The sequence below is a fragment of the Ictidomys tridecemlineatus genome, chromosome 7 (genome assembly GCF_052094955.1).
Source record: "Ictidomys tridecemlineatus isolate mIctTri1 chromosome 7, mIctTri1.hap1, whole genome shotgun sequence".
NCBI classification, from domain to species: Eukaryota; Metazoa; Chordata; class Mammalia; order Rodentia; family Sciuridae; genus Ictidomys; species Ictidomys tridecemlineatus.
In genome coordinates, this window is record NC_135483.1 from 92,914,944 (window position 1) to 92,941,093 (window position 26,150).

General features: G+C 35.8%; 1 protein-coding gene and 1 long non-coding RNA gene across 3 annotated transcripts in view; one reads left to right on the forward strand and one right to left on the reverse strand.

Annotated features, from left to right (window-relative positions):
* The window catches only part of LOC144365512 (uncharacterized), a 61,297-nt gene extending 53,314 nt beyond the window's left edge, over positions 1 to 7,983 (reverse strand). For both annotated transcript variants that reach the window (XR_013424028.1, XR_013424029.1), the window contains exon 1: positions 7,866 to 7,983. This is a non-coding gene — a long non-coding RNA (uncharacterized LOC144365512). The remainder of the gene's footprint in view (positions 1 to 7,865) is intronic.
* The window catches only part of Actr3 (actin related protein 3), a 58,039-nt gene continuing 38,919 nt past the window's right edge, over positions 7,031 to 26,150 (forward strand). Inside the window, exon 1 of the mRNA XM_005315930.4 lies at positions 7,031 to 7,317. Within this exon, the coding sequence (XP_005315987.1) occupies positions 7,274 to 7,317 (44 nt within the window). The 5' untranslated portion in view covers positions 7,031 to 7,273. The remainder of the gene's footprint in view (positions 7,318 to 26,150) is intronic.

Sequence of the window (26,150 nt, forward strand, 5' to 3'; positions counted from 1 at the left end):
CCCAGCTGCTCAGGAGGCTTGAGGTGTTAGGATAAGTTCAAGGCCAGCCTGGGCAATTTAGTGAGACCTGGTCTCAAAATAAAACCTAAGAAGAGACTAGGAGTGGGGGACCTCAGTGGTGGAACACTTCCCTACCTTGTATGGGGCCCTGTATTTAAAACTTTTCCGTGTGAAATAAAATAAAACAAAATAAGTAAGGGAGATGTGTGTGTGTGTGTGTGTGTGTGTGTGTGTGTGTCCTCTTGCATAATGGTACTAATCTCATTCATATGGGAAGAGCCAATAGTGCTCCTTCTCCTAATATCATCACCTTGGAGGTTAGGATCTCAACAGACAAATTTGGCAGAGACACAGATATTCGATCCATAGTACTCAAGAATGTTGCCATCAAATTTCAATTTAAAAGTATGGATGGCAGTTTATAAGTCACATATGAAAATCAGCTTTATTTATTGTCACAAAGCTTTTGATAAAAAATCATAGCCCTCATAAATCAATCATTTTATTTATGCTACTTTGACCTAAGAAATTATTCTGACTATTCCAAAAATCAAATCTACTTATAAAGTGTCAAAATCTGCTACCAATGAAAAAAGAATTAAAGGCAGGCAAACATGGAGGAGAGCTTCTACAATTATTTTTCACAGTGGTTGCTTTAAAAGAGTAAACACACAAGCCCTAAGATAATGTCTATGAAGAGGACAGGTTTTGGAGGTTTAAGTCTGTATGAATAGGTAATGAACAACAGTCATTACTCTAGAATTAAGCCATATTCCTTCTAATCATTCTACAATTTATAATGTTTTTAAAATCAATTCAAGCTTTATAACAACCCTATTGTTTTTCTGTCAATTTTACAGATGAAGAAACAGAGTAAGTGGAAGAGTTCACACTCAAGCCCCTTGATTCCAAAATCAGTGTTCTCTGTATACTAAGTTATTTGTCTAAGATCAGAAAAGAAGAGAGAAGCCAGGATTCACAGCCCTTCTGTTTTAGTCAGCTTCTTTCCATTGTGATCAAAATACCTAATAAGAACAACTTAGAGTATTAAAAGTATATTTTGGGTTCACAATTTCAGAGGTTCAGTCCATGGTGGGCTGACTTCATTGTTCTGTCCCAAGATGAGGGAGAACATCATGGAGGAAGGATGTGGTTGAGGAGTACTGCTCTGCTCATGGCAGCCAGGAAAGACAAAGAGAGAGAGAAAGGAAGGGGTAACAGAGAAGATAAACCTTTTAAAGCATACCCCCTGCAACCCACCTCCTCCACCCATACTCTACCAGCCTATAGCTACCTACCTATGGCTCTCATAACGGAATCATTTAAGCTCCCATATTATACAGGATACAGACAGTAGCTTTTGGGGGCACCTTATATCAAAAGCATAACTTCCATGCCTGGCCCCCCAAAACTCATGTCCATCTCACAGTGTAAAATGCATTCAGTCCATCTTCAAGAGTCTCATAGTCTTAACTGTTTCAACATTGGCCAAAAGTCTATGTCCAAAGTCTTCCCTGAGACTCAAGGCAAATTCCTGGCTATATGTTCCTATAAAAATGAAAAGTAATTTACAAATACCCAGTATACAATGGCACAGAGCAAATATTCCTATTCTAAAAAGGAGGAACAAGGGAATAAAAAGAAGAGATGGGACTAAAACAAGACCCCAGCTCAGCTGGGCAAATAGGTCCCATGATGCCTCTATAGCATCAGAGACACCTGGCAACAAGATGTGCTCTCCAAAGTGCTTGGGAAATCCCACCCCATGACAATGCTCATGGTCTCTCTCTTAGCTTGGTTCTCTCCACAACCAGCAACTTTCCTTTGCAGACAGTTTATGTTGCTGACATTTCTTAATTCCTGGGTTCTCCATTTCAGCTACAGTTGTACCTTCACAACTCATGCATTTCCCTCATAGGGGCAGACCACAGGGATTCCAACCCTTCTACACTATCATTTGAAATCTCAGTGGAAGCCTCCATGAACCCCTAACTTTAGCATACTTCATTCCTGCAGAGCGAGCACATGTAGATGATACCAAGCTCTGCTATCAGCTTGCGTAGTAAATAGCCGGGCATCCTTGGGCCTTAACTGCAGTGGCCTAAGTGCTTTTGTGACTGAGAATAGTGAAACTACTTCCTAGACCCCCCTGCATGAGCCATGCCCCATGGTCTTGTTTTAAAGGAGTTTTTTCTTTTATGTCCTTAAACTTGCAATGAATGTGTTCTTGAAAGCATCTTTTGTATTATTTCTGTGTAAAGTGCTTAGCATTTCTATTATGGTTGTAATCTCCTTAACTACCACATATCCCTTGGTTCCAATTTTACATGTACTTTTTTTTTCTAAACTGCAAGTTTTAAAAATCCTTTCTCTGCTTTCTGCTTCTGATTTTCACAGTAAATATGGCTAACTGCTGCCAGCAATATCCATGCTAGTGCCTGAATGTTACACTGCCTTGAAATTTCCCCCACCATATTAGTTAGCTCATCACCTTTAAATTTAGCCTCAGAGAAAGCTTCAGGACATGGACATAATGTAGACAAGTTCTTCACCAGAATATAACATGAATGGCCCATAGTCCAATTCCTAAGAGAATCCTCATTCCCCTCTGAAACCTCAAAAGCATTCTGATATTCTGATTTCCCACCAGAACCACCCATTAAATTCTGTTTACAACATTCTAAAGCTTTCCTAGCTTGCATCTCCAAACCTTTCCAAACTCCTCCTGCAAATCAGTTCCAAAGGCTTCTAAAGCACATGGTCAAGTTAGTCACAGAAACAACCCCATTCTTGGTACCAATTTCTGTTTGCCAGCTTTTGGGCACTGTGACCAAAAAACCTGACAAGAACCACAAAGAGGAGGAAAAGTTCATTTTGGGCTGAAGGTTTCAGAAGTTCAGTCCATGGTGGGTCAACTCCATTGTTCTGTGCCTAAGGTGAGGAAGAACATCATGGAAAAAGAGTGTGGACGATGGGCACTGCTCCATTCTTGGTGGTGATCAAGAAGATGGGGTAGGGGTGAGGAGCTTCCAGGAAGATGAAACCTTCCAGGGCATGCTTTTTGTGACATATCTAGCCACATGCCACCTGCCTGTAGTTACCACCCAGTTAGCCCATTCAAACTAGGTGGGACTAACTAGGTTATGGCTCTCATAATTGAATCATTTCACTGCCTGTATTAACATAGGAGTTTGTTTGTTTGTTTTGGTTACTTCATATCTACACCATAATACCCTCCTTCTGAACACTAGGCTGTATGGATATCTTCACTAGTTAATTTGTCTGTTCTTCATCAATGCTCTTCAGGGGTTTCATTGATCTACTAACTTGCAAATAGTCATCCTTGTAGTAAGAATAGAACTTAATTTAAAAAAAAGAATATTTCTTATTTTAGAATAATGAAGATTGAGTGACAAGATTTTCTTGGATTTTTTTTAAGATCCAAAGAATTTGCTAAGTTGGCTAAAGGCATAGGAATAATCTAAGAATATTATAAGAATAATCTTAGGGTAACTGGTAACTATTATATTTATCAAAATGAAAGAATGCTGTTGTATTATAACTATGTGTCTGGTCTGGGTTCGTTTCTCAGTTACTTTAAGAAAATAAGAAAATCATTTGAACTTTCTGAACTTCTGTATCATTTATAGTTCTTAAATTTCATGCAAATAATGAGAACTGGCCAAAGGATATTTATTGGAAGGATCTTGCAAGACTTGTATATGTTTGAAAGGTTGAGAACCAGGCTTGAAAACTGATAAGAACCAAGCATCCAGTTGACCTGGAAATTGAGGTACTACTAAGGAGCAATAAATGCAGAATAATTAAACAATCTCCTTCAGGCTACCATTGCTTTCCTTTTCACTTCTATCAAGACAACCTCTAAGACACTTAACCCTGACATCCTCTTCTGTGTTTGGAGAGAACAAGAAGAGTGCATATGCAAATAGAATGGTCAGAAATGCTTTGGTCACATGTATATCTGAAGGTCCTGTGCAGCTAAAGAAGACTGGGCCATTACAGTAGCTCAGAGGCTGACCAATTTGGTATGCAGCGAACAGGAAGTAGTAGGAATATTAAGCAAGAAAAGAGTATGAGGAACAAGTGTTGGAATCTTCCAAATGCTTTGAGTAGATCCTCTCTTTCCAAACACAGAAGAGGCTTGACTATGTGAAAGAAACAGTAATAAAAGGTTTCCTCATGTCTTTGAAGACAACATACAACTAAACCATATATAGCCTCTAAAGTTAAAAATTACAAAATGACAGCCCACAGGTCAAATAAATCCTGCAGACAAGAATGATTTACTGTCTTAGTCTGTTTTGTGCTGCTCTAACATAATACCAGAGACTTAGTAATTTATAAAGAACAAATTATCTACCATTGTTTTGGAGGATGGAAAGTTCAAGATCAAGTGGCTGGTACAGGATTTCTTGCTGTGTCATAACACAGTGGAAGGCATCATATGGGTGATAAAGTGAAGGAAGCTGGCTAAACTCAATCTTTATAAGAAACCCACTCCTGAAATAACAGCATTAATCTTTTCATGAGGGTAGTGCCCTCATGGTGTAATCACCTCTTTAAAGTCCCCATTTCCCAACACTGCTGCAAGGGGATTAAATATCGAACACATGAACATTGGGGAGATACATTTAAGCCATCACAGTTACCCAAGCAGAAATACAGATTTCAGATTCCTTTTGATGGGGGGCAAAACCCCAAATCTCAAAAGGCAATAGCCTTCTGTTAGGGTGTGGCTTGTCAACATCACCATACCCCTCTTAGGGCTCACTTCACTCATCACTAACATGGACCTAGAAGCACTCAAGTTTCTGACCCTTAATTTAACTACTTCCATATAACTGTTGAAGGGGAGTGTAGGCTGCTCCCAGTGACCAATTCAAGTTTCTAACCTATTCAAGTCTCTGGTACCACTTTGGTAAAATCCTTCATTCCTGATTTAACTACTTGTAACTGCAGAAAACAACCATTTATTCCATCTGTGTGAAGCTACAACCATCTGTAAGAGCCAATTTTCCTAAATATACACTTCCCCTAAAGACCCCCTAACTACTTGATAATGGAAGTGACAGCAAAGAATTGCCATCTAGTATCTTCTAAAATGTAAGGGGGAAACCAACAATGATTAATATAGAAATGTTCTGTTTGACTTTTCTGAAGAAAACTTCAGAAAAAAGTCTTAAGATTATTTGGTGTGAATAACTATGGCTATTCTGGACACTAATTGATGTGGATGGTTGCCCCTGAGACTCCTTCACATATACCTATCCCGAACACACAATGTATGATCCACTCTGGATTTTGCTGGATCTATTCTCAACAAAGAAGCCACACATTTTCTTGCCTGAACTGTTCTGATGGTTACAAGTTGCTTTTAGGATAAACTTTAAAATGCTTAGAGCATCTACAAATTTCTGCATTGTTTGATTCTTTCTCATATCTCAGGCTTGACTTTCTATTTCATCTTCCTTGCCTCCTTCACCTTAACCACTTGGGTCTTTCAATTCATGGAAGCCAAGCTTGTTCTCCCTCAAGTCCTCTAGGAGTGGGGGGGGGGCACTCCCTTTCTTCCCCAACCCTTCCCTTATCTCCTACCATTATTTAGGCCTTAGCTTTTTAATGCCACTTTGTCAGAACAGCTTGTCCTATCTTATATCTCCCTTCCACTCTCCAACTCCTTGCTCCCATTTCGCACAGGTCTCTTCACTGTTCTCTGTCGTTCTTAAGACAATTTGTCTAACAGGTAAACTCTGAGAACAGAGACCTTATCTATTTCACACTCTAGCCATTTTCCTGGTTAGCACAATCTCTGCTCTAACACAGCAGGTGAACAATATACTGTGTTAAATGAATAAGTAAAAACTCTACATTCCATCCCCCAGTCAGCCTAACACCATGATTATGTGATCTGAACTGAATAAAGACCTTTTTTACAAAATGTATTTTTATTTCACTCTCACATTGGCAAACTCAGGAAGGTTTATGAGAAGATCAGCCTGGTGGTAAGATATTAACCTTCCATGTTCCTCAAGTGGGAACTGATGTGCCTCTTAGAAATGCAAATTCTCAGGCCCCACTCCAGACTGACTAATTACAAAACTCTGGGGGAAGTGGCCCAGCAATGTGTCTTAACAAGCCTTCCTGGGGAGTTTGATGCACACTAGTTTGAAAACCATTGCTTTAGGCTTTCCAGTGTGTAACTTTAAAAAAAAAATTTTTTTTCTTTTTTTTCCATCACGAATCGCTGGTATTATCCTAATTGTAGACTCTCACTATTACAGTGGGGGAATCTTTGTCTTTATCCAGAAACCTTGAATAAAGGTCTATTTGTGTAAACTACATGGAATTTGGAGAGGGTTGCCTTTCCTGGGGGTTCGGCCCTGTCCTACCCTCTTGTGAAGCCTAGAACCTAAAGTAACAAGGAAAACGTGTAACTGAATAAAACGTCAGAACAAAGGCCGAGGACCAAGGCGAAAGCCTTTGTTCTTGTGTTCCCCGACTGCTCACCCACGTTCTGATATGGCTCTTTCTGCACACAGAGAAGCAACCACTCAAGTTCTAAGAATGGTTACATGCCGCTGACTATGTTTCCAATTAGGCTGTTCTGGAGAAGACATTCGTGGCTGCGGGTAAGGTTTCCATTCCTTCCTCAACCTAGCACAAGAGTAACTGAAACTAATACGAAGGCTGGAGCCCCAGAGCCCCTTTGCAGCCTCGTAAGGAGAACTGGGAGCTCGGACTGACTTCTCCGCCTCAACCCTCCTGGAAAACTCGAAGTGGACTCTGCTAACGTCGGGACCGGAGCGGTGGCCGGCGGCTGTACCCCACTGCGCATGCTCTCTCGCCCCTCCCGCTCGGAGCGCTGGGGGCCTGGGCCTGGCCTGGCCGGGGCGTCGGCACCGGCGGCCATCTTGGCTTCCCGGGGAAAGGCGGCGTGAGGGGAAGAAGTTGTAGGGTGGGGGCAGGAGTGAGGAGGAGGGAAGCGAGAGGGGGGGGGAGGGAGGAGGCCGCGGCGGGGCAGGGCGGGGACTGCCTGCCTGCCTGCCTGCCTGGGTTGCGGAAGTGGTAGCCGCTGACCCAGCCTGCTGCTTTCTTGCTACTGCTTCAGCTTCCCAGCTCCCCCCGGACAGAGAGGGCGGCCGGGCTGTGGATGGTCAGATAGCTCCCATCTCCTGCCGCCAGTCCCTGGCCCCAACCAGCACGGAGCAGACGGCGGCGGCGGCGGCAGCAGCAGCAGCAGGCGAGGAGGAAGATGGCGGGACGGTTGCCGGCCTGTGTGGTGGACTGTGGCACGGGGTAAGGGGGCTGACGGGCTGGGGTGGGGAAACTGAGGCGGAGGAAGGAAAAATGGCGAGGGCGGGAGGAGGCCTGGGGATGAATGGTGCGGCGGTACGGCTTGCAAGGAGCCGGGCGGGGGCCAGCGCCTCCCAGGTATCCAGGCTTGACCCTCGTGGGGCTGGAGCGGGGCGCGCGGGGCCGAGGACCCCCGGGGAGCGGCTTCCTCCGCGCCACCCCTCCCAGCCCTTCCCCCACCGCGGTGGGCTGCGCCGCGCGTGGAGAGGTGGGGCCGCTGCCTCCCGGTGTTCCTTGCCCTGGTGGTGGTCGCCGGGCCCGGCCCACCTGGCTTTCCTTTTCCTCCGCGCCCCTTCCTGCCTGTGGGCTTGGGGACTTAGGGGACCGAGCGCGGAGACTGGCCTGGCAGAGGACCGAGAAAAGAGAAGCGCTTCTTGTAGGTTTTGCAAGATCGCTGTGACAACACTCTGCCCAGGGTGTGGGTGGGGAAAGGGAAGAATCGGGACTCTGAAAATGGGAACCTAGAATGGGGCTTTCATTTGACCACCCACCTCCTCTTTGCGACTCCACTCCCGGCCAATTCCATCTCCCACTGCGATTTTACCGGGTGAATCAAGTCACATTTTAATTCGAGAGAGAAAGATGTCATGTGTTACTTCTCTTGCTTCAAAAAAGTCCCTTAGTGAGCAAGCGCGCTGCAACTTCCTTAGTTTTGTCAAAGCCGCTTCCTGCTTTCAGTCTTTTATAGCCTTATAAGGTAGTTTTTGGTTTCCAACGTGAACTACATCTTGTTAGAACTTTCAAAATTTAGCAGGTTGCAAAGAGGGTAATTATATCAATTTATTTTGAACTTAAAAATTTTCGTGTGTGTCACTGGGAGGAAAGGGATAGTAGCCCCCTGTAAAATTAAGTTGCACACATTCATTCAGTCACGGTATCTTGAAGGCAGAAGGAAGGTGTAGAGGAATAAAGGAATGTGTTTAATTTTCAAATTTTTCTTTCTGGTAGATGTCTAGTTTAATAAAGAATATCTTTAGAGTGGTTGTTCCTTTTATATTAGAAGACATTTAGAGAGAACACACTGTCTTCATAATAGACTGTCCATATTTTTAATGTTGAATGACATCTTTATGTTAGAAAGTTGGAAGTGGGATGTTTGTGTGAGTTGAACCTATGTTGATTATATCTCTCTAATCCCCAAAGTGCTCCGAATTTTTTAAGGCTGGAGGAAATTGCAAATGGGAACCTAGAATGGGGCTTTCATTTGACCACCCACCTCCTCTTTGCGACTCCACTCCTGGCCAATTCCATCTCCCACTCCTCTCACCCCTTTATTACTTGCTGTAGTATCCTTATTAAAAGATGGTTTCCCCCTCACTATTCGCTCTAAGTGAAATTTCTCTAATCTTCATTCTCATAACTTTATGTTGGTGTGGCAGTTACTAATATCCTACACTGGCAGAGAGAAACAAATGACTTCTTGCTATTTTCTCTTGGAAAGCACTAGGTAGTTTAGCCTTGGAATTTTTTTTTTTTTTTGGTGAACATTTTATTAAAGTTAATTTCATTTCATACAGTATCTTTTCCTTGAAAAGATACTTTTTTCCCCTTCATTTCTCCCTTCTTAGTATAATTGTTGAATAGTTTTATTTTAGGGTTAGTTTAAAAATTAGATTTCACCTGTGTGAGTAGGACTTCTATGTGTTGTATTAAAGTGATAAATACTGCTACATAATTAATGCTTTAAAAATCACTGATTACCAAAAATATGGTGTAATTATCACCTTGATAGATAAAGTGGTAGCATCATAAGTAGGATGTTACTTTTTTTCCTGTCTTCTTTTTCAGAGTTTTATTTTTTAGTCAATTAGATATCTTATCTATCATAACTGCCGTAAGTTATCTCTTTTCTGAAAGGGCAGCCTTGGATTTAAAACACATACTGAGTGACCATGAGGAATGTGGAGAGGGGTTCAGTCTATTATACCTTGGATATTTTTGTTTTAATATCTCATTACTACCTTATTATTTTGCTACTTTGTTCTCATGTCACAAGGAGATTGTTGTGGACAATCATTAGAAAGGAATGAAACTGATTAGGACTCTCCTGCCCTCACTTTTTACCAACTGTCACAATCTGAAATTCCCTCTCAAGAGTCTCATTTATTTTGTTCTCAAAGGACTTTTTGTTTTTTTTTTTCCCAAAAATGAAAAGCTCCTGGAGTTACACACCTTTGGCTTTATTTAGCACATAGAGGGTAAGTCCCAGAGATTGAACCAGAGGTAAATGTCTCTAACATTAGAGTTTTAGATTCCAAAATAGTCTGGTCCCTACATGCAAACTGTGCAACTGTAGTTTGTGTATTTTTCTATGCTTCAGAGAATGCATGCGTCTCTCAGGTCTATTTACAGTTACCCACTTAATCTAAGTGAAAAATTAATGTAAGTCAAATTGGTCATTTCATTTCTTTGTATAATTTAGGCTAAAGGTGGCCCACAACATGGCCATCTATTCATATTAAACTTGGTTAGAAAACGTGGAACTTTCAAAACTTTAAATTAGGGATCCTCCGTCAAAATTCAGCATAAAAGAACACGTAGGCTCAAGTCATGAAAGATAATACTCATTTTGGAAAGTATTTAGAAAGAATACTTCATATCAATACCAAATCTTTGCACTTTTTTGGTCTGTGTTGGAAAAGCATTGCTGAATAAAATCTGGACACATAGGTTCCCAATGACAGAAATGATTGCTTAAAAATTAAATTATAGGGGCTGTGAGTATAGCTCAGAGGTAGAGTACATATTTAGCATGTGTGAGGCCCTGAGTTGAATCCCCAGCACCAAACAAAAACTAAATTACAGTGGTGAGAGAAGCAATTTTTAAAACATCAGAAAAGAAAATTTTTAACGCTCGCAAAAACTTTTACCTTGTTTTGTTTTGCCTGTTGTTACTCAAGTTTCTCCAATATTCAAGTCAAGTAAGAGAACTCTTTATATACTTGTATTATGTTGTAGCTTGGTTATAGAGTTTTGGACTATGAATTTCCTTTTCCATTTTATGTCTTTTCTTTATCCCTGATAAATACTGTATTGGCAAATTATTTCCATTGATTATAATAGCAGAGGTTAATAAAGCCTTAATACAGTTTCATATATATTCAGGTGAAGAGTGAATTACAGGATTTCCGTAGTAGACTTAAACTTTTTAGCAGTCTTGAAATGTAAGCATAAGTATTTTGTTGGAGTTTGTGGATGAAGAGCTTATTTAATTTATCCTGTGACCACATTTTATAATTTAGTACAAATAAGGATGATCTTGTTTGAGAGCAGTAGAAATGAGTGGGGTGGATGCATGTGAAGTTCATGTTTCTTACATAAGTTCTGTACATAGTGTTTAATAATAATGCTATTTTCTAGCCATGTTCATAATTAGAAACAGTCATTGTATCTTGTTAACAAATGCATTCATAGAAATTCTTATTCTTTGATGAGATATGTTTTTCATGCTGTTCGATGTAACAGACATGGTCTTATTGAGAAGTCATATTTTATGTAGCTAAAATCTTTCTCCTTTCCTGTCCAGTTGTCTTTCTTGCCCACCAATTTTGTGTTAAAAACCTATATTCACTTTGGATTGTGTATATATTGTACCTAATGAATCTTCCAGCCTTATTTTTAAACACATTTCAGTTTTTAAGCTTAGAGGGGAAATGTCCACTAGTGGAGAACCTGGTAGCCAGGCTTTTTATTTATCTTACCTTCCATTTTTGCTTCATTTTACAAGTGAAAAAATAGAATTAGAGAATTTAAATTACTGTAGTGTCATCTAGTTAACAGGTGGTTGAAGGTACTTCTTGCATCTGTTTTGTATTTAGACCCTGTGTTGATTCTTTTACACTAAGGGGATTCCTGAACCCATTTTTAGAACTATACATATTACTTTATTTTTGTTGGTAAATTCTTTTGATTTCTGATTAGAGTGATCTTATAAAAATAATCTTAGCCTTTTGAATTTGACAGAATCCTTCTTAATTTTTTTTATGAATATGTGAATTCCTAGATTATTTATTTGATATCTTGCTTATTAATCTCTAGAAAAAGTTTACTTTTTAGGTTTTGTTCCTCAGAAAATAATAATAGCTAGTAGCAAGAGTTATGCTACACACTGTGCTGAATGCTTTATATTATTTCATTACTGTTTTTACATCAACTTGAGAAGTATTATTTTTATTTTATAGACAAGAAAATTTAGGTGTAGAGAAGTTAAGCTACTTGCCTAAGGTGTTGTAGCAAATAAAGTAAGAGTGACTTCTGGCTTCTTGTTAGAGGATAAGCCTTTGGCAGTTTTGAATCATGTAGATATTTTTGATTTCAAGTCAGGGAATTAATTTATGATGTTATAAAGGCAGGGAGCAATGTTAGTAATTTGAGGATATCTTGTAACGGTATTAAAAATGGAATATTGTCAAGTTAAGGCTTATTATATACTTTGTAGCAGGCCAGGCAGTTTTGGAATTATAATGAAAACGTCTAGTATAGTCTGCCTTCAATAATTTTCATTGAACAAAAATTAAAATCATTAAAAAATTAAATGATGGTAGAAAACTAAAATTAATCAAATATTAGGATACATACTTTTCTATAGTAGTAGCAATTCCCTCAACTCTAGTTAAGTGATCCTTATGGTCAGGAAGTCAAGAAAGAGTTAGTGAATGTTGAATTTGAGTAATTTTTAAAAGGATTTGGATAAGTGAATGGAAGGAAAAGCATGTATGTATGGTTTGGAAGGGGAGGAGCAGCTGCTGCTAAAGTTCAGCCTTTTCAGTGTGATATGTTACACCACTCACCTCTATTATGAATTCTATGTGTAATAACATACTGTAAGTTTAGATTATGTATTGTAAAAGGAAACTAACATTTAGTGGGCACCTACTATGTACCAGGTATTATATGTCAGTAAAGCTTTGATGGCAAAAGAGTTGTACTCCATAGGGAATAAAAATCTTCAAGTAGAGGAGTGAATGTTGAATGTAGGGCTTTTAAGAGTATTTCCAGAATGGAATGCAGAAGGATCAAATGTAGAAGAGATTTGGGATGAAGTTATAGGACTTGTTTCATATTAGGAACTCATACCTTTATTGAATGAACAAATGAATGAATGAGAGAACAAAGGGGTTAGAAGTATGATTTGAAAAAAAAAAAACAAAACTATGCATCAGAGATACCCCAGCGGCTCAGAATCTGGAGGGTTTAAAAAATATCCTTTTAAAGAGTTTGCTTAATGATTCTTAAGCAGCCCACTGAATACTAGCTTTGCAGAAATTCTGCAGTAGGCTATTGGTATTAAGGAAGAAACAGAAAATATAAAAATCTTGGAAAAGATTGCTTTTATATATCTTTGGGGGACATTGTTTTGTTTGTTTATGAGTAGCAAAGGTTTTGTAGTCAGCTGTTTTTGAGTTTAAGCTCTGTCACTTACTGGCTGTATGGTTTTGTAAATTTCAGACTCAGCAGGTCTTTTTTTTCCCCATCTAATTTGGAGATCAAAGTATTTATCTTACTTTTTTTTATGGTATAACTGTATGTATAAACGTGTGTGTGTGTGTGTGTGTGTGTGTGTGTGTGTGTGTGTGTATGTGTATATATATTTCAACACAGTGCCTGGCACATAGTAAAAAACATAATAAATACATCGTAATATTTGTAATTATAATCAGTTGGCTCCCTTTTGTTTTGAATTGAAGTTCATAAGGAAAGGAACACAGTGTCTTTGGCTTATTTTCTTATCTCCTGTGTCCTTGGCCTGCCTACCAAATTTCTTTGTACCATTGGAATATTTTTACTAATTTGAGAGATTGGGAAGAAGGTATAGTCAGGACTTGGACATCAATTCTTGAATTGTAAATAGGCATCCACGAAGATTTTAAGATTGTAAGCTTGAGTGATTGGGACAATAAAGGAGTTGGTTTTAAAAAGCTGAGTAAAATTGGAATTTGTTGTTCAATTTGTAATGTTCTACAATTGGACATGCCTTGAGAAAGTTAAAAATATAGGAACTTCAGGAATGAAGATGGAGTTTGGGGATTCATCATTATAATTTATAAATTTGAAGCTAACAAAATGAGAATTCAAAGAGAAAAAGAAAAGATTGAATATCATTGTTCCTTCTTTAAAATATCCTGGATGTGTGATTCAGCTTCTTGAACATCACAATGAGTGAGCACATGTGGCTTGTGGTGAGTCATCAGTATATGCTGTCCATCTCCTATTTCATCCCATTTTCTAAGAGGCAAAATCTTTTCATCAAGAGGAAAGTTCATGGTAGGGATGACTTCCTCTTGTCCAGCAGGCTCCATCTCCCCCGACATGTAGAAATGGTTAAATGCTTAAGAGTATAGGCAGATATGTGGAATGGCTAAAAGGTAGCTTCAAGCAATATGTTCCCTGCAACAAAAATCCACTAACTATTAAAAGCATTTGAATGCTCCCCTGTAATTCTGTTGGAACTTAGAGCTGCTGTTTCTTCTTCTTTTTTTTTTCCCCAGAGACTACCTATCTGAATAGCCATAAGCACTATCTGTATTAGCCACAAGAAAAAAGAAGCAAGAGCAAAGCAATTAAGTAATAATAATGCTATAACAATGGGTGCTGTAGCTTACCAAGCACTTATAATATCCATGAATTATTTAACAATGAAAGATAAGATGATATTATTGGATTAAAGTTTTAAATTTGGTTCTTTAAAGTATGATAATGATTAGTATTACTTTTGTGCTGATTTGTGTGTTGGTTGTTTTATAACTTTGAGGTCCTTTACATCATAAAACAAAAGATAATTGATTTGTATTATAGCAAAATGGTACATAATTTTTTAAGAACCATTTTGTATAATTTTAATAATTTTGTTTTGAAATAATTTTTTCAAAAACTTTCCCCAAACTATTGGTTTAAATTCCAGTTATTTTTACCTATTCCTTGCAACTAAGAAAGGAAGATGTAGTCTGTCTTAGCTTTTATCCTTCTTTCTGCCCACTCCTGACATCTGAGAAGAATATTCATCTGTTCTGATATTGAATAGTCCATCTATAAATATTTTCTCCTTGCTTGAAGTTACTTGCCCATTGTGAAAATGAAATATTCTTGAGAAAATGGGTCTTTATACCTTCTTTGTATTTAGTAAGACTAGGTCCCCCCCCCCCCCAGGAGGATAAAGTCCTGAAAGGGGAATTAAATTGTTAAAGATTTTATAGTTTAATATTAGTTTCAGACTGTAAAAATGTAAACTATGTTTTTGTATTGGTCTACAATAGTATTTGCTTATTTGAGTTTTAGAAGGTCTTTTAATTAAATATAATATACTTTTCTTCTGTAAGCATTTTAAAAATTCATTTACTTTGAGAGTGCAAAAATAGTATTTATTGTGTATTTGTGAAACTTCCTTTAGTGAATTAGGGGAAATTCACATAAAATTATAGAGCTGAAAAAAGATTTTTGAGAAATAATTTAATTCACTTCACCCACAAATGAAACAGGTTCAGAGTTGAGAAATGTCTTTCCAGGACTGTTTCTAGTTATTAACTGATACTATTGTTGAATTTTCTTAAATTTTTTATGAATTATAGTAGTTGTAAATATCTTAGTAGCTGGACTAACATAATATATATTCTTCCTTTTTTTTTTTTTTTTTGGTGATACTAGGGATTGAACCCAGGAGCGCTTTACCATTGAGCTGTATCCATAGCTCCTAAATTGCCTAAACTGCCCTGAAATTTGTGATCCTCTGCTTCAGCCTCCTGAGTATCTGGGATTACAGTCATGTGCCTCTGTGCCACCATAGTGTATGTTAAGGTAGTGTTGTTTGAGGCCTGGTAAAAACATGCATCAGACTTCTTTAGTGTTTTGTTAGAGGAATATAGTTTGGCACAAATGAAAAACTAATTATATGGTTTTTAGCATAACATTTTAAATCAAGTTTAAAAACTTGGCTTTGAAGACAAATGTTATGCTGTCTGGGTGCCAGGACAGATTACTTTTGTAAAGGGAATGCTTTATTGATTGATTGATTGATTTGTTTTGTTGGGCTTTGAAATCAGGGGTTTTGCATTCTAGACAACTGTTGAGATATTGAGCTATTGAGATATATATATTTTTTTTATTCTTGAAGCAGGGTCTCACTGAGTTGCCTGAACTGGACTCCAATTTTTGATTCTCCTGCCTCAACCTTCTGAGTAGTTGGACAGGAGGTGCCACCAAGCTGCGCGAATGCTTTTTGTAAAAATATGCTTTGTTAATGTTTCAGAGATTTGTATATTTGGGTTTCATTTATTTAAAGACATTAAGTGGAATATGTAAAAATTAGTTATTTCTAGTCCCTCTATAAGTTTTGTTTTTGAAATAAATATTAGCTTTTCAGAATCCCTATGAAGTGGTAACATTATATAATTATCATTTTAAAGATGAGGAAACTGAGGTATTTTTAAGTAGTAGGTCTGTAATTTGAACTCTGAGGTAGTCTCCTTACAGAGCTCACTGTTAAACTGTCTCTAATTGGGATGTATTATATTCAACAAGGTTGGTTAAATTATTAGCCCAGTTTTTAAGAATGTTCATTTTAAATGTCCATACTTTAAAAAATAAATATCTTTGCTGCTACATATTTACATAGTTAGTACAAATATGAAATATATAGGGGGTCTTAGTGATTAGTTTATTGATTTGATTAACCTGTATCATCAAATGCAGGCTAGATGATATAGAATTTTTTTATTGGCCATTTCTGTACTGTGAAGGGTATGTATTGTATCTAATGTGATAAAACTGACATTTGCTGATTAATTCAAGGCAACTTAATTTAGGAAAGATATATTTGGAAGTTATATGTAACTTCAAAATGAAGACATATCTGAAGCTGCAGTTTGAAAATGAGTAATCTGATGCATTATAAAAAGTAATTTTTCACTATATAAACACAAATGGAAGTCAAAAAAAATAGAACTTAGATCACTTTGAGAAAGGTAATTTTTCTTTATTAGACTCAGGATTTGATAGTTGGCTCTAAAATAATGGTTATATGGATTAAAGGAAACACACGGGTTGTTAGAATTTTTTTCTAAAATAGGATGAAGAAGATTGTTATCACTGGAATACATGACCTACTTGGATGTATTTTATCTAAAAAGTACACAGATTTTTAGTGAAAGCTTGTGTGTTTTCTGTTGAAAGTCTTAATAATTTTTTTTTTTTGTAATAAAAAAGTAGATGATGGAACAAAAGAAAGAGTTTTAGAGTCTTCTTTTTTGCCTTTTTGTGGTTAATTTGTTACTCATATAAAAGACTAGTTGGGAATATTATTGCTTCCAATATGCCCTTCAAAGAGAGTGAGAACTGCTATATAGATTTTTGGAAATTAATCTTTTAAAAGACATTCTTTCTTAGCATTTACTTCATTACTTGGGACGGGGGGGTGAAAGTATTCCTTGATTGCTCTTGTCTTGTTGGTGAATGGCCTGCTTGCCATGTTTCAGGATAGTTAAATAAAACAGTACTTTGATTTTTTTTTTTTTAAGTGAAGCAGGTTTTAAAATTGATGGGAAAACTATGAGAAGAAATAAGAAAAACGTAACTTGTGGCTATGTGGAAATTTTGGATACAATTAACACCAGCAAGATTACTGTACTATGATGGAGGGGGAAGGGAAAAAGAAATAATTGAAAAAATGTGATGTAATTCAGCCTTCAGAATAGCTGGGATTACAGGCATACACCATCACACCCAGCCACCCTTTGTGTTGTATAGTAGCTAACATAAATGTGATAGGTTAGTATCAGTTTCCTTTTATATAGGATGATGTGGTTTTTGTCCAAGATTTAGTCAGTGGTTTGTCCCTCAGAGTAGAAATAGAATTAGATTTTGGCAGAAAAAAATTATAGGTGGGGATGAGGAAATAAGTATATTGCTTATTTTTCTTTATGTTGCCTAAAATTTCATATTTCTGTTTTAATAACGGCTTGATCTGTTGTTAATTGTCAGTTTCAGTTAACATAATTCTTTTCCAAAAGTGTGAAATCTTGTGAGTTTTTAAGTTTTCACCATAAAGAGCAGTTTGTTTTTATTTTGAAGAATAATTGATGATAGGAATAATAAAGGATTTTTCCTTAGAATAAAGATATGGTAAGTAATTTTGGAATTATGGAATATTTTGTAAAGTAAGGACCCATTTGAAAATGCAATGATATTACAGTTTTTTTTTCAATAAGCTAGAATTGGAATTTGAAGAATTGAGCTGCACTCATTTTTGTTTTCAGAAGATAATAGGTTATCTCTTGTCTGTCTATAAATGTATAAAAGTAGGAAGGGAAGAAATAGTTTATGCATCCAGTTTGTTTTGGAAAAATTAGTCTTCAGTAAATATCTAGTAAGTATCAATTATGTAAATGAATACTTTTGGTGGTGCTGAGTAACATAAAGACATATTGGAAATAGTGCCTGCTGTTAGGAAGCTCATATGTATACGTACAATATTAGGTCATATCATAAATGCTCTGAAGGTAAAACTTTTGGAATCCTGGGAAAGGAAATCATCATTTTCCAGGGAAGATAGAAAAAAGCTTCTTGGTGGAGATAATAATCAAAGCAGATCTTCAGGAATGAGTAAAATATTGATAGGTAGAAATAAGATTAATATGCCAATAAAGAGAACAGAGGGAGGAAAGAAAGTGGTGTGGGGAAAGTAAAGGTTGGAGTTGAGGATGTTAGGTGGTTCCTTGACTGGAATGTTCAATGATACAAGACAGTGACATATTTATAGAACCTGATATGGTAGGTGCTTAATAAGTGCTTAAGTTGAATTAAATTTGTAAGATATGTTGGAACTGAAGGAGGTTATTGAATTCTCCTCTCACTCTGATTATTTATCTTATAGGCAGTGTGAAGACATGATCTGTTGTAGACATGATGAGAGAAGAAACGTACCTTTAGACTTCTTTTTGTTGATTCATGATGATAAGAATAATAGCCAAGTTAATACAGTGTGTATTATATTGCCAGTCATTGTTCTAAATGCTTTATATATGTTAATTCTTCAGATACCTAACCATATGAACTAGGTACTTGTTTTCCCTTATTATAGATGAGAAAATTAGCAGAGTGTAAATTGCTTGCCATCATCTAGCTAGTTTGATAAACTATACTGTCAATTATTTCTCTTGTTTTATTTTGGAAGTTACCACTCAAACTTAAAACAAAAGTAAAACATTGATTTTGGAGGTTGATTGATGCTTGAATTTTAATCTAGTTTTACTATTTTTTTTGAAGCAGTTACTTCTCTGAGCCATAGTTGCCCAGGGTTAAAAAGATAGAACATCTGTTTATATAGGTGTTGATGAAGGTTCGAAATAACATGCAACTTACAGCAAAATAATAATCTTAAAATCATTTAATGGTAGCTGTAGTTACAGTTATCACATAGGAATATTGAAAGTAATCACTTCAGTTTTGTGTTGAACATGTGCTCAGTTCTGTTCAGAACACTGTAGTATATACAGAAAATTAAGGCATGATTTTAGACTTGAGGCTTTTAGTTCCAGAGATAAAATTAATATATGTGAAATAATTAAGAATGACTTATGAGTATTTAATTGGGGAAGTTAATAAGGGCTGTGTTATTTGGGTGGTTTATGAAGGAGATGATCTTGATCAGATCCTTGGAAAACCAATAAATAGGAAATGATAGATAAAAGGGGAAGAAGATTTCACATTATAAGATGTAAATTAAAAGTGTCATGATAGCAGAAATAATGTCTCTGTTCATTCTCTAATAGCCTCCTTCATACTATTTAATAATGCCTAATTAATATTTTATTGATGAATTGAAGTCAGGAAGGAGTTTCATAATATTTGGGTGAGGGTTTAGTTAGGAAATTGCCCTACTTGGGATTGAGATATTTGTTAGGAGCTGTGGGATAAAAGTAGGTTATTTCATTTATACTTATCTTGCCTTATTTTAGAAGAATTTTAAATGGGACAGAGTGGTTTGGAAATGAATTTAGGTTGTGTATATTATTAAGAATCATAAAAGTTGAATTTATACAGTATTATTCTGGATTAAGCTTTTTAGTCAATCTTAAACAGCTTTTTTTTGAGATACAATTCACATACTATTAAATTTGCCTTTAAGTGTATGATTGAGTGGTTTTTAGTATATTCACAAGACTGTTCAGTCATCTTCACACTACATTTTAGAACATTTTTATCACCCCTCCAAAATCCCTCTACCCCTTAACAGTTAATCTTCATTTCCTCTTCTCTCAATCTTTAATCAACAGTAATTTACTTTGTGTGTTTGTGGATTTGCCTATCTGGGACCATTTCATATAAATGAAAGCATACAATTTGTGGCCTTTGTGATGGGCTTCTTTCATGGGGCATATATTGACTGCTTTATTCTATGTCTTTAGTAGTGGTAGTTGGCCTGGTGTAGCAGCAGAAGGGTTGGGGAAACATTGCTAAGAGTTTTTGAAAGGATAATGATAGGAATGGACTGAAGGTTATAAGGAAGTCTCTAGATAAAGAAAAATTCATAAGGGGAGGAAAATATTTATTGAATACTTAGTGCCATTCACTGTTATTTCTTTGAATTCCAATGATAACCTCATAGTTTTAGTGTCATTACTTATGCATTGTGAATTTTTTTTTAATATTTATTTTTTAGTTCTCAGTGGACACAGTATTCTTGTTTGTATGTGGTGCTGAGGCTCGAACCCGGGCCGCATGCATGCATGCCAGGTGAGCGTGCTACCGCTTGAGCCACATCCCCAGCCCCTGCATTGTGAATTTGTTTATGATCTCATGTCTGCAGTCGTAGACTGTGTATGATCACGGGTAGTCAGTGGTAGAACAAACATTTCACTTGTTTTTTTGATTCTAAGGTTCATATTATTTGCTACCTGCTTATTTGTTCCCCAGATTTCAAGGTTTAGGCCTGAAAGGACTGGAGGATGTTGGTGCTGACAGAAGAGTCCAGGTTCTTCCACTCAAGAGTCTTTTTTTGTGACAGATTAAACATTTACTTCAACGCAATGAGAAAATATTAGAGGGAATTTTTAAGCAATTAATATATCTCTTTATAGCTAATATTGTCTTTAGTCTACTTGGCAAAATTTCCTGGGAATTAGCTACTATGTTGTGTGTGTGTCTCTCTCTCTCTCTCTTTCTCTTTCTCTCTCTCTCTCTTGCCTGCTGGGGATTGAACCTAGGGCTCCTTGCATACTAGGCAAATGAGCTACATCCCCAACCATGTTTATATTATGTGTCACAGGGTCTGTAAGTTGCTGAATCTGGTCTCTAACTTTCAGTCTCCCTTCCTGCTCAGCCTCGCTAGTAGCTGGGATTAAAGCCCTGCAGCACTGCTTGTTGGAACACTCACTACATTCTTTAACTAAAGTTCTTAATACCAGACTGCCTTTTTGAGTTTCCGTGTAATATGAAGAAAAGGGTGGCAAAGCTGAAAGTTAGATATGGAAGTGCATATTGGGATTAATTTAATTAATTGGGACTTTAATTTCATTTAAAATTTGGTAATTGTATCTTTTGCAAAAATTTTATATGATCTTTATTTTTGTGATATATCAAGATCATATTGGGGTGGAATTCTTTCAACTTCAGTATAGTATTAAATTTTCGAAGATAGGTTGTGCTAAATCATTAAGGTATCTTTCATTCTAGTGCTATTCTTCCCTTTTGTAGGCTGTAGTGGCATTTGCTGCATTCCATGTAATAACTTATTTGTGTCTCTTTGATATAATTTTTATTATACCTTATTATTCCAGTTTATTTTTGATATGAGATTTTTTAAAAAAAGATTTTATTTCCATTTAGTGATTTAATATTAATAGTAGTCTGCTGCCTTCAAATAATTTACTTGCTGTGAGATATTTTTTGCAAAGCAAAAATATGAATCCTTGTGTTAAGTAAAAGTACCTTGTGAACTATATGCTTTTAATAAGTAAACATGAATTCTCAGAATTAAAAATAATACTCAGTTTTGTTTTTGCCAGTGCTTTCTATATAATTGTAACTGGTTTTTCTACTTAAAGACACTTTTTCTGCAAGTGGATTTCTTTTAGAAATATACAATGAATAACATGTCAGCTATTCTTATCAGCTTACTGCTTAATACTTTATTTCTTTCATCTCTTTGTTTTTTAAGAGCAAGAGAGCATTATTGATGACTATCTCCAAATCCACTTCCCCCACCCTAGAGTCATTTACAATTGTGACAGACTCACTATTTCTTGGATAAAACTCATTTATCTTTTACTATTCATTTCTGCCAGTTCAGGCCTCCCCTCTTACTTAACCTAATTACATTTCTACTGCTATTCTTTCAGTCATCAAAGCTTTGATAGCTTTAAAAGTGCTTTTGAAATCTCTATATTGCCATCTCTGAGCATTTTCTAAGTCTCACCCCCAGCCAAAATCAGCATTGTATAGTTTTTTTCTTTTATTGTTGAAATAGTGCAGAAGCTTTATCTTGATTCTGTAGGGTACAGAGGAACGTTTTTTTTTTTTTGGTTTAATTTCTCCCAGTTCTTATAAGTTTCATAAAATTTCATAGGATAACTTTGCCTTTTCAGTTTATAGTGCTTTGTTTTAAGCCATTTAGAAAACAGCACTTTGTTTTTTCCATATAGGGAAGTGTAAAGAAATAAAATAGGTTCATAATTTGACTTCCTAAATAAGCCCAGTGACATGTTTTAAGTTAATGTAAATTTATGTCTATGTATTACATATCTTTAGAATACATAGTGATTGAATGTTGGACTGGCAACTCGGTGGCTAGGTGCTAGTCACATGGTAAGGAAAATTACCCTTTAGTAATATTTTTGTGAATTGTTTTTTAATATTTTCATCATGGGCATTACCCATTCAGAAAAAGTAGTAGTACACCTACATGGTTAGAACATTTAAAGCAGAATGATGTAAATGTAAAAAGCAAAATTTTTCCTTCCATTCATCCTGTGAGTTGGCAATAACTGTTATTTACTATTTCTTGTGTTTTTCTTCTATAAGAGAAAAACTATTCATGTTCTAGTATTATATAATATTATTGTTATTGATATATTTCTACTTTACACATATATATGTTTCCCTTTTTATAACTGACACCAAAAATTTGATGTGATTGTATTTTTGAGATATTTCAAGGTAGCCACAAAATATGATTTCCTGGCATAGAGTAGACATTACACAACACTGGTAAGTTTGGAAATATTTTTGAGCTATTTTTTGGTGACACAAATGTAATTAAAAGCAATATAAAAATACATACAAGGGGCTGGAATTGTGGCTTAGTGGTAGAGAGCTTGCTTAGCAAGTGTGAGGCACAATGTTCGGTACTCAGCACCACATTAAAAAAAATAAAGGTATCGTGTCCATCTACAATTAAAAAAGTTTTTAAAAATACACACAAATACAAACCATTTATTAAGGAAGTAGAAAATTGGAAGGCATTAGACCTTTAGATTTTTGTTGGGGAATCACTATTTAACTTTAAATGTGTCAAATGGAACGATTTTTTTCCCTTTTATTTATTTTTTTATTGTATATATTTAAGAAGTACAAGATGGTGTTTTGAGTAAGCATACCTTGTGTAATGAATGATTCCCACAATCAAACTAACATATCCATTAGTTGACATTATTACATTTTTGTTTGTGTGGTGACAACACTTAAGGTCTTTATACTTTCTTAGCACGTTTCAAGTATGAGTCCATCATTACTAACTAGGCTGTGCCTTAGATCTCTAGTAACTATTCATGTTATAATTGAAAGTCTATATTTTGATCAACTTCTCTCCATATCCCTTTCCTCCTAGTTGCTGACAGCCATCATTATATTCTGTTTTCTAAGTGTGACTATTTTAGGTTCCGCATATAAAGTAAAAATCTTAATATTTGATTTTCAGTAATTTTAGTATAATGTGCCTGTGATTTTCATTGTATTTATCTGGCTAAGATTTTCTTAAGTCTCTTAAATTCAGAAATCTCTCTTATTAAACTGTGAGTTTTCAGGTATCATTTCTTCTTTCTTTTTACTTTTGGGACTAAAATATGTCACTTTTTTCATTGTCTGCTCAGTCCTGGAGGCCCTCTTCCTTCCCTCTCTTTCAGAATGGATAATTTCTACTGATTTGCCTTCAACTTCATTAGTTCTTTCCTCTATCACCTCCATTCTACTGATAAGCTCATTCAGTGCTTTTTATGTATTTGTGTGTGTGTCTGTATACACACACACACAATATCAGAAGTGTGTGTGTGTGTGTGTGTATATATATATATATGTTATGTATATATAGATGCATATCTGTATGTATATACATAAACACATACGTATCTGATACTGCATTTTCCACCTAAGGAATTTCCATTTGTTTCTTTTATAGTTTTGTTTTTTTCTGATGATGCTTTCTATATTATTAAATATAAGTGTATTTTTCTTTAACTTCATTGTAATAGTCATAGTTGATGTCACCACTGTAAAATTGCAACATTTGGGTCATTTTCAGACTGTCTTCTGTTGAAGGTCTTTTCCTGGGAAAATGAGTACATTTTCCTGGTTTTTCACTAGTGGGATAATTTTGATTTATATGAATGAACTACCCTTCTTTATCTGTTCTTTTGTTAATAAACATTTGTTGTGCCGCCACCATTGAATCTTCATGAAGAATGCTGTTGTGAACATAGGTATACACATTGGCATAGCTAGATGTTTTTGTTTTTCTTAGAAATATGCCTAGACGTAGAATTGCTGGTCCAGATGGTGTGTGTTTTCCATAGTGGCTATAGCATTTTGCATTCTAATTGGCAATGTGTGAAAGTGCCTTAGTATACTTTTCATTCGCATTTTTTAAATTCACAGAGTGAGCATCTTTTCATTTAATAGCTTTTTATTTCTTTTTCTACAAATGGTGTCTTTTGCCTTAACTTCTTTCTTTATCTCTTCCTTTCCTATTTGGCTCTCATCAACTTCTAAGGTATTTATATAGTAAAGAAATGAACTTTGTTTCTGAGTAAAAATAATTTTTTTCTGTTGGTCATTTTTTTGGTTATTTTTAGTGTTTTTTTTTAAAGGAATTTTTAATTTTCACAAAGTTGTATCTTTTGGAGTTTCTAGTGTTATAGTCTGGAAGCCTCCCCTACTCCTGGGTTAGAAATTATCTCACATTTTCTTTTAAAACTTATGTTTGAGTGCTGGGGGTGTGGCTCAGTAGCAGAGAGCCTGCCGCATACGTGAGGCACCTGGGTTCTATCCTCAGCATCATGTAAAAAATGAATAAACAAAATTAAAAAAAAAAACCCTTATATTCACACCAATTTGTGTCTTCATATGTGTATTTAGGATAATAATGTCCATCACATTCCACCATCATTTCTAACCCCATGCCCCTTCTGTTTTCCCTCCCACTCCTTTGTCCTATCTAGAGTCCCGCTTAGCAGTGGTTAAATATACTTAAATTGCTGTATATAACAACTAATACTATCATCCATCCCTAGAACCTTTTCATCTTCCCAAAGTGAAACATTAAACAATAATTCTTCCTCCTTTCATTCATTTCAGGTCCTTGGTAATTGTCATTCTTATGTCTCTGTAAATTTGACTTTTCTACAAACCCCATATAAACAGAATCATATAGTTGTTTGTTCACTTAATGTCAGCAAGATTCTCCCATGTTACAGATGTGTCAGAATTTCTTTCCTTTTTAAGGCTGAATAATATTCTGTTGGATGTATATATCACATTTTGTTTAGTCATTCTCCTGTTGATGGACACTTGGATTACTTCCACCTTTTTTCTGTTGTGAATAATGTTGAGTATGGGTATACAACTAGTTGTTCAAGTTCCTAATTTCAATTATTTGGGTATATACCCAGAAGTGGAATTGGTGTATTATGTGGTAATTCTGTTTTTTGAGGAACCATGACACTTTTTCTACAGGGGCAGCATTATTTTACTTTACCAATAAAACATATAGGAGTTCCAATTTCTTCATGTTGTCACCAACATTTGATACTTTATGTGTTTTTGATAGTAGTCATTCTAGCTAATGTGAAGAGTATCTCATTGTCGTTTTGATTTATATTTCCTTAATTATTAATGATGGGGACCATCTTTTCATTTACTTATTGGTCATTTGTATATTTTCTCTAGAGAAATGGCTGTTCAAGTCCTTGGTCCATTTTTAAAATTGGACTTTTCTCATGAAAAAGAATGAAATTATGTCATTTGCAGGAAAATGGATGGAACTTGAGAACATTATGTTAGGCAAAATAAGCCAAATTCCTATTTTTTCTGATATGTGGATGCTAGAGAGAAAAAGGGAAAAGAAAAGTGGTGATGGGAAATCTGATGAAAATTGAAGGGAGATCAGTAGAGCAGAGGAAAGGGACTGGGGGAGGGAGAAGAAGAGGGAAAGGAAAATACTGGGGAATGTTATTGACCAAATTATATTGTTACATGCTGTGCATGTATAAATATGTAATAGTGGAAGAAAATACATAACAGTGAATACTATCATTATATATGTGTTCTAATGTACCAATAAAAATATGGAAAAAATAAAACCTAAAAAACTGGGCTTTTTTGTTGAATTATAGTTGTTTATATTAGATATTAATCTTCTTCTGATATATGATTTGCAAATATTTTCTCCTAGTCCATGGTTACCTTTGCACTTTGTTCTTAGAATCTTTGATTTTGATCAAATCAAATTAATCTATTTTTTTCTTACCTTTACTTTTGTCATATTTAAAAACAGCCAAATTCAGTGTTATGAA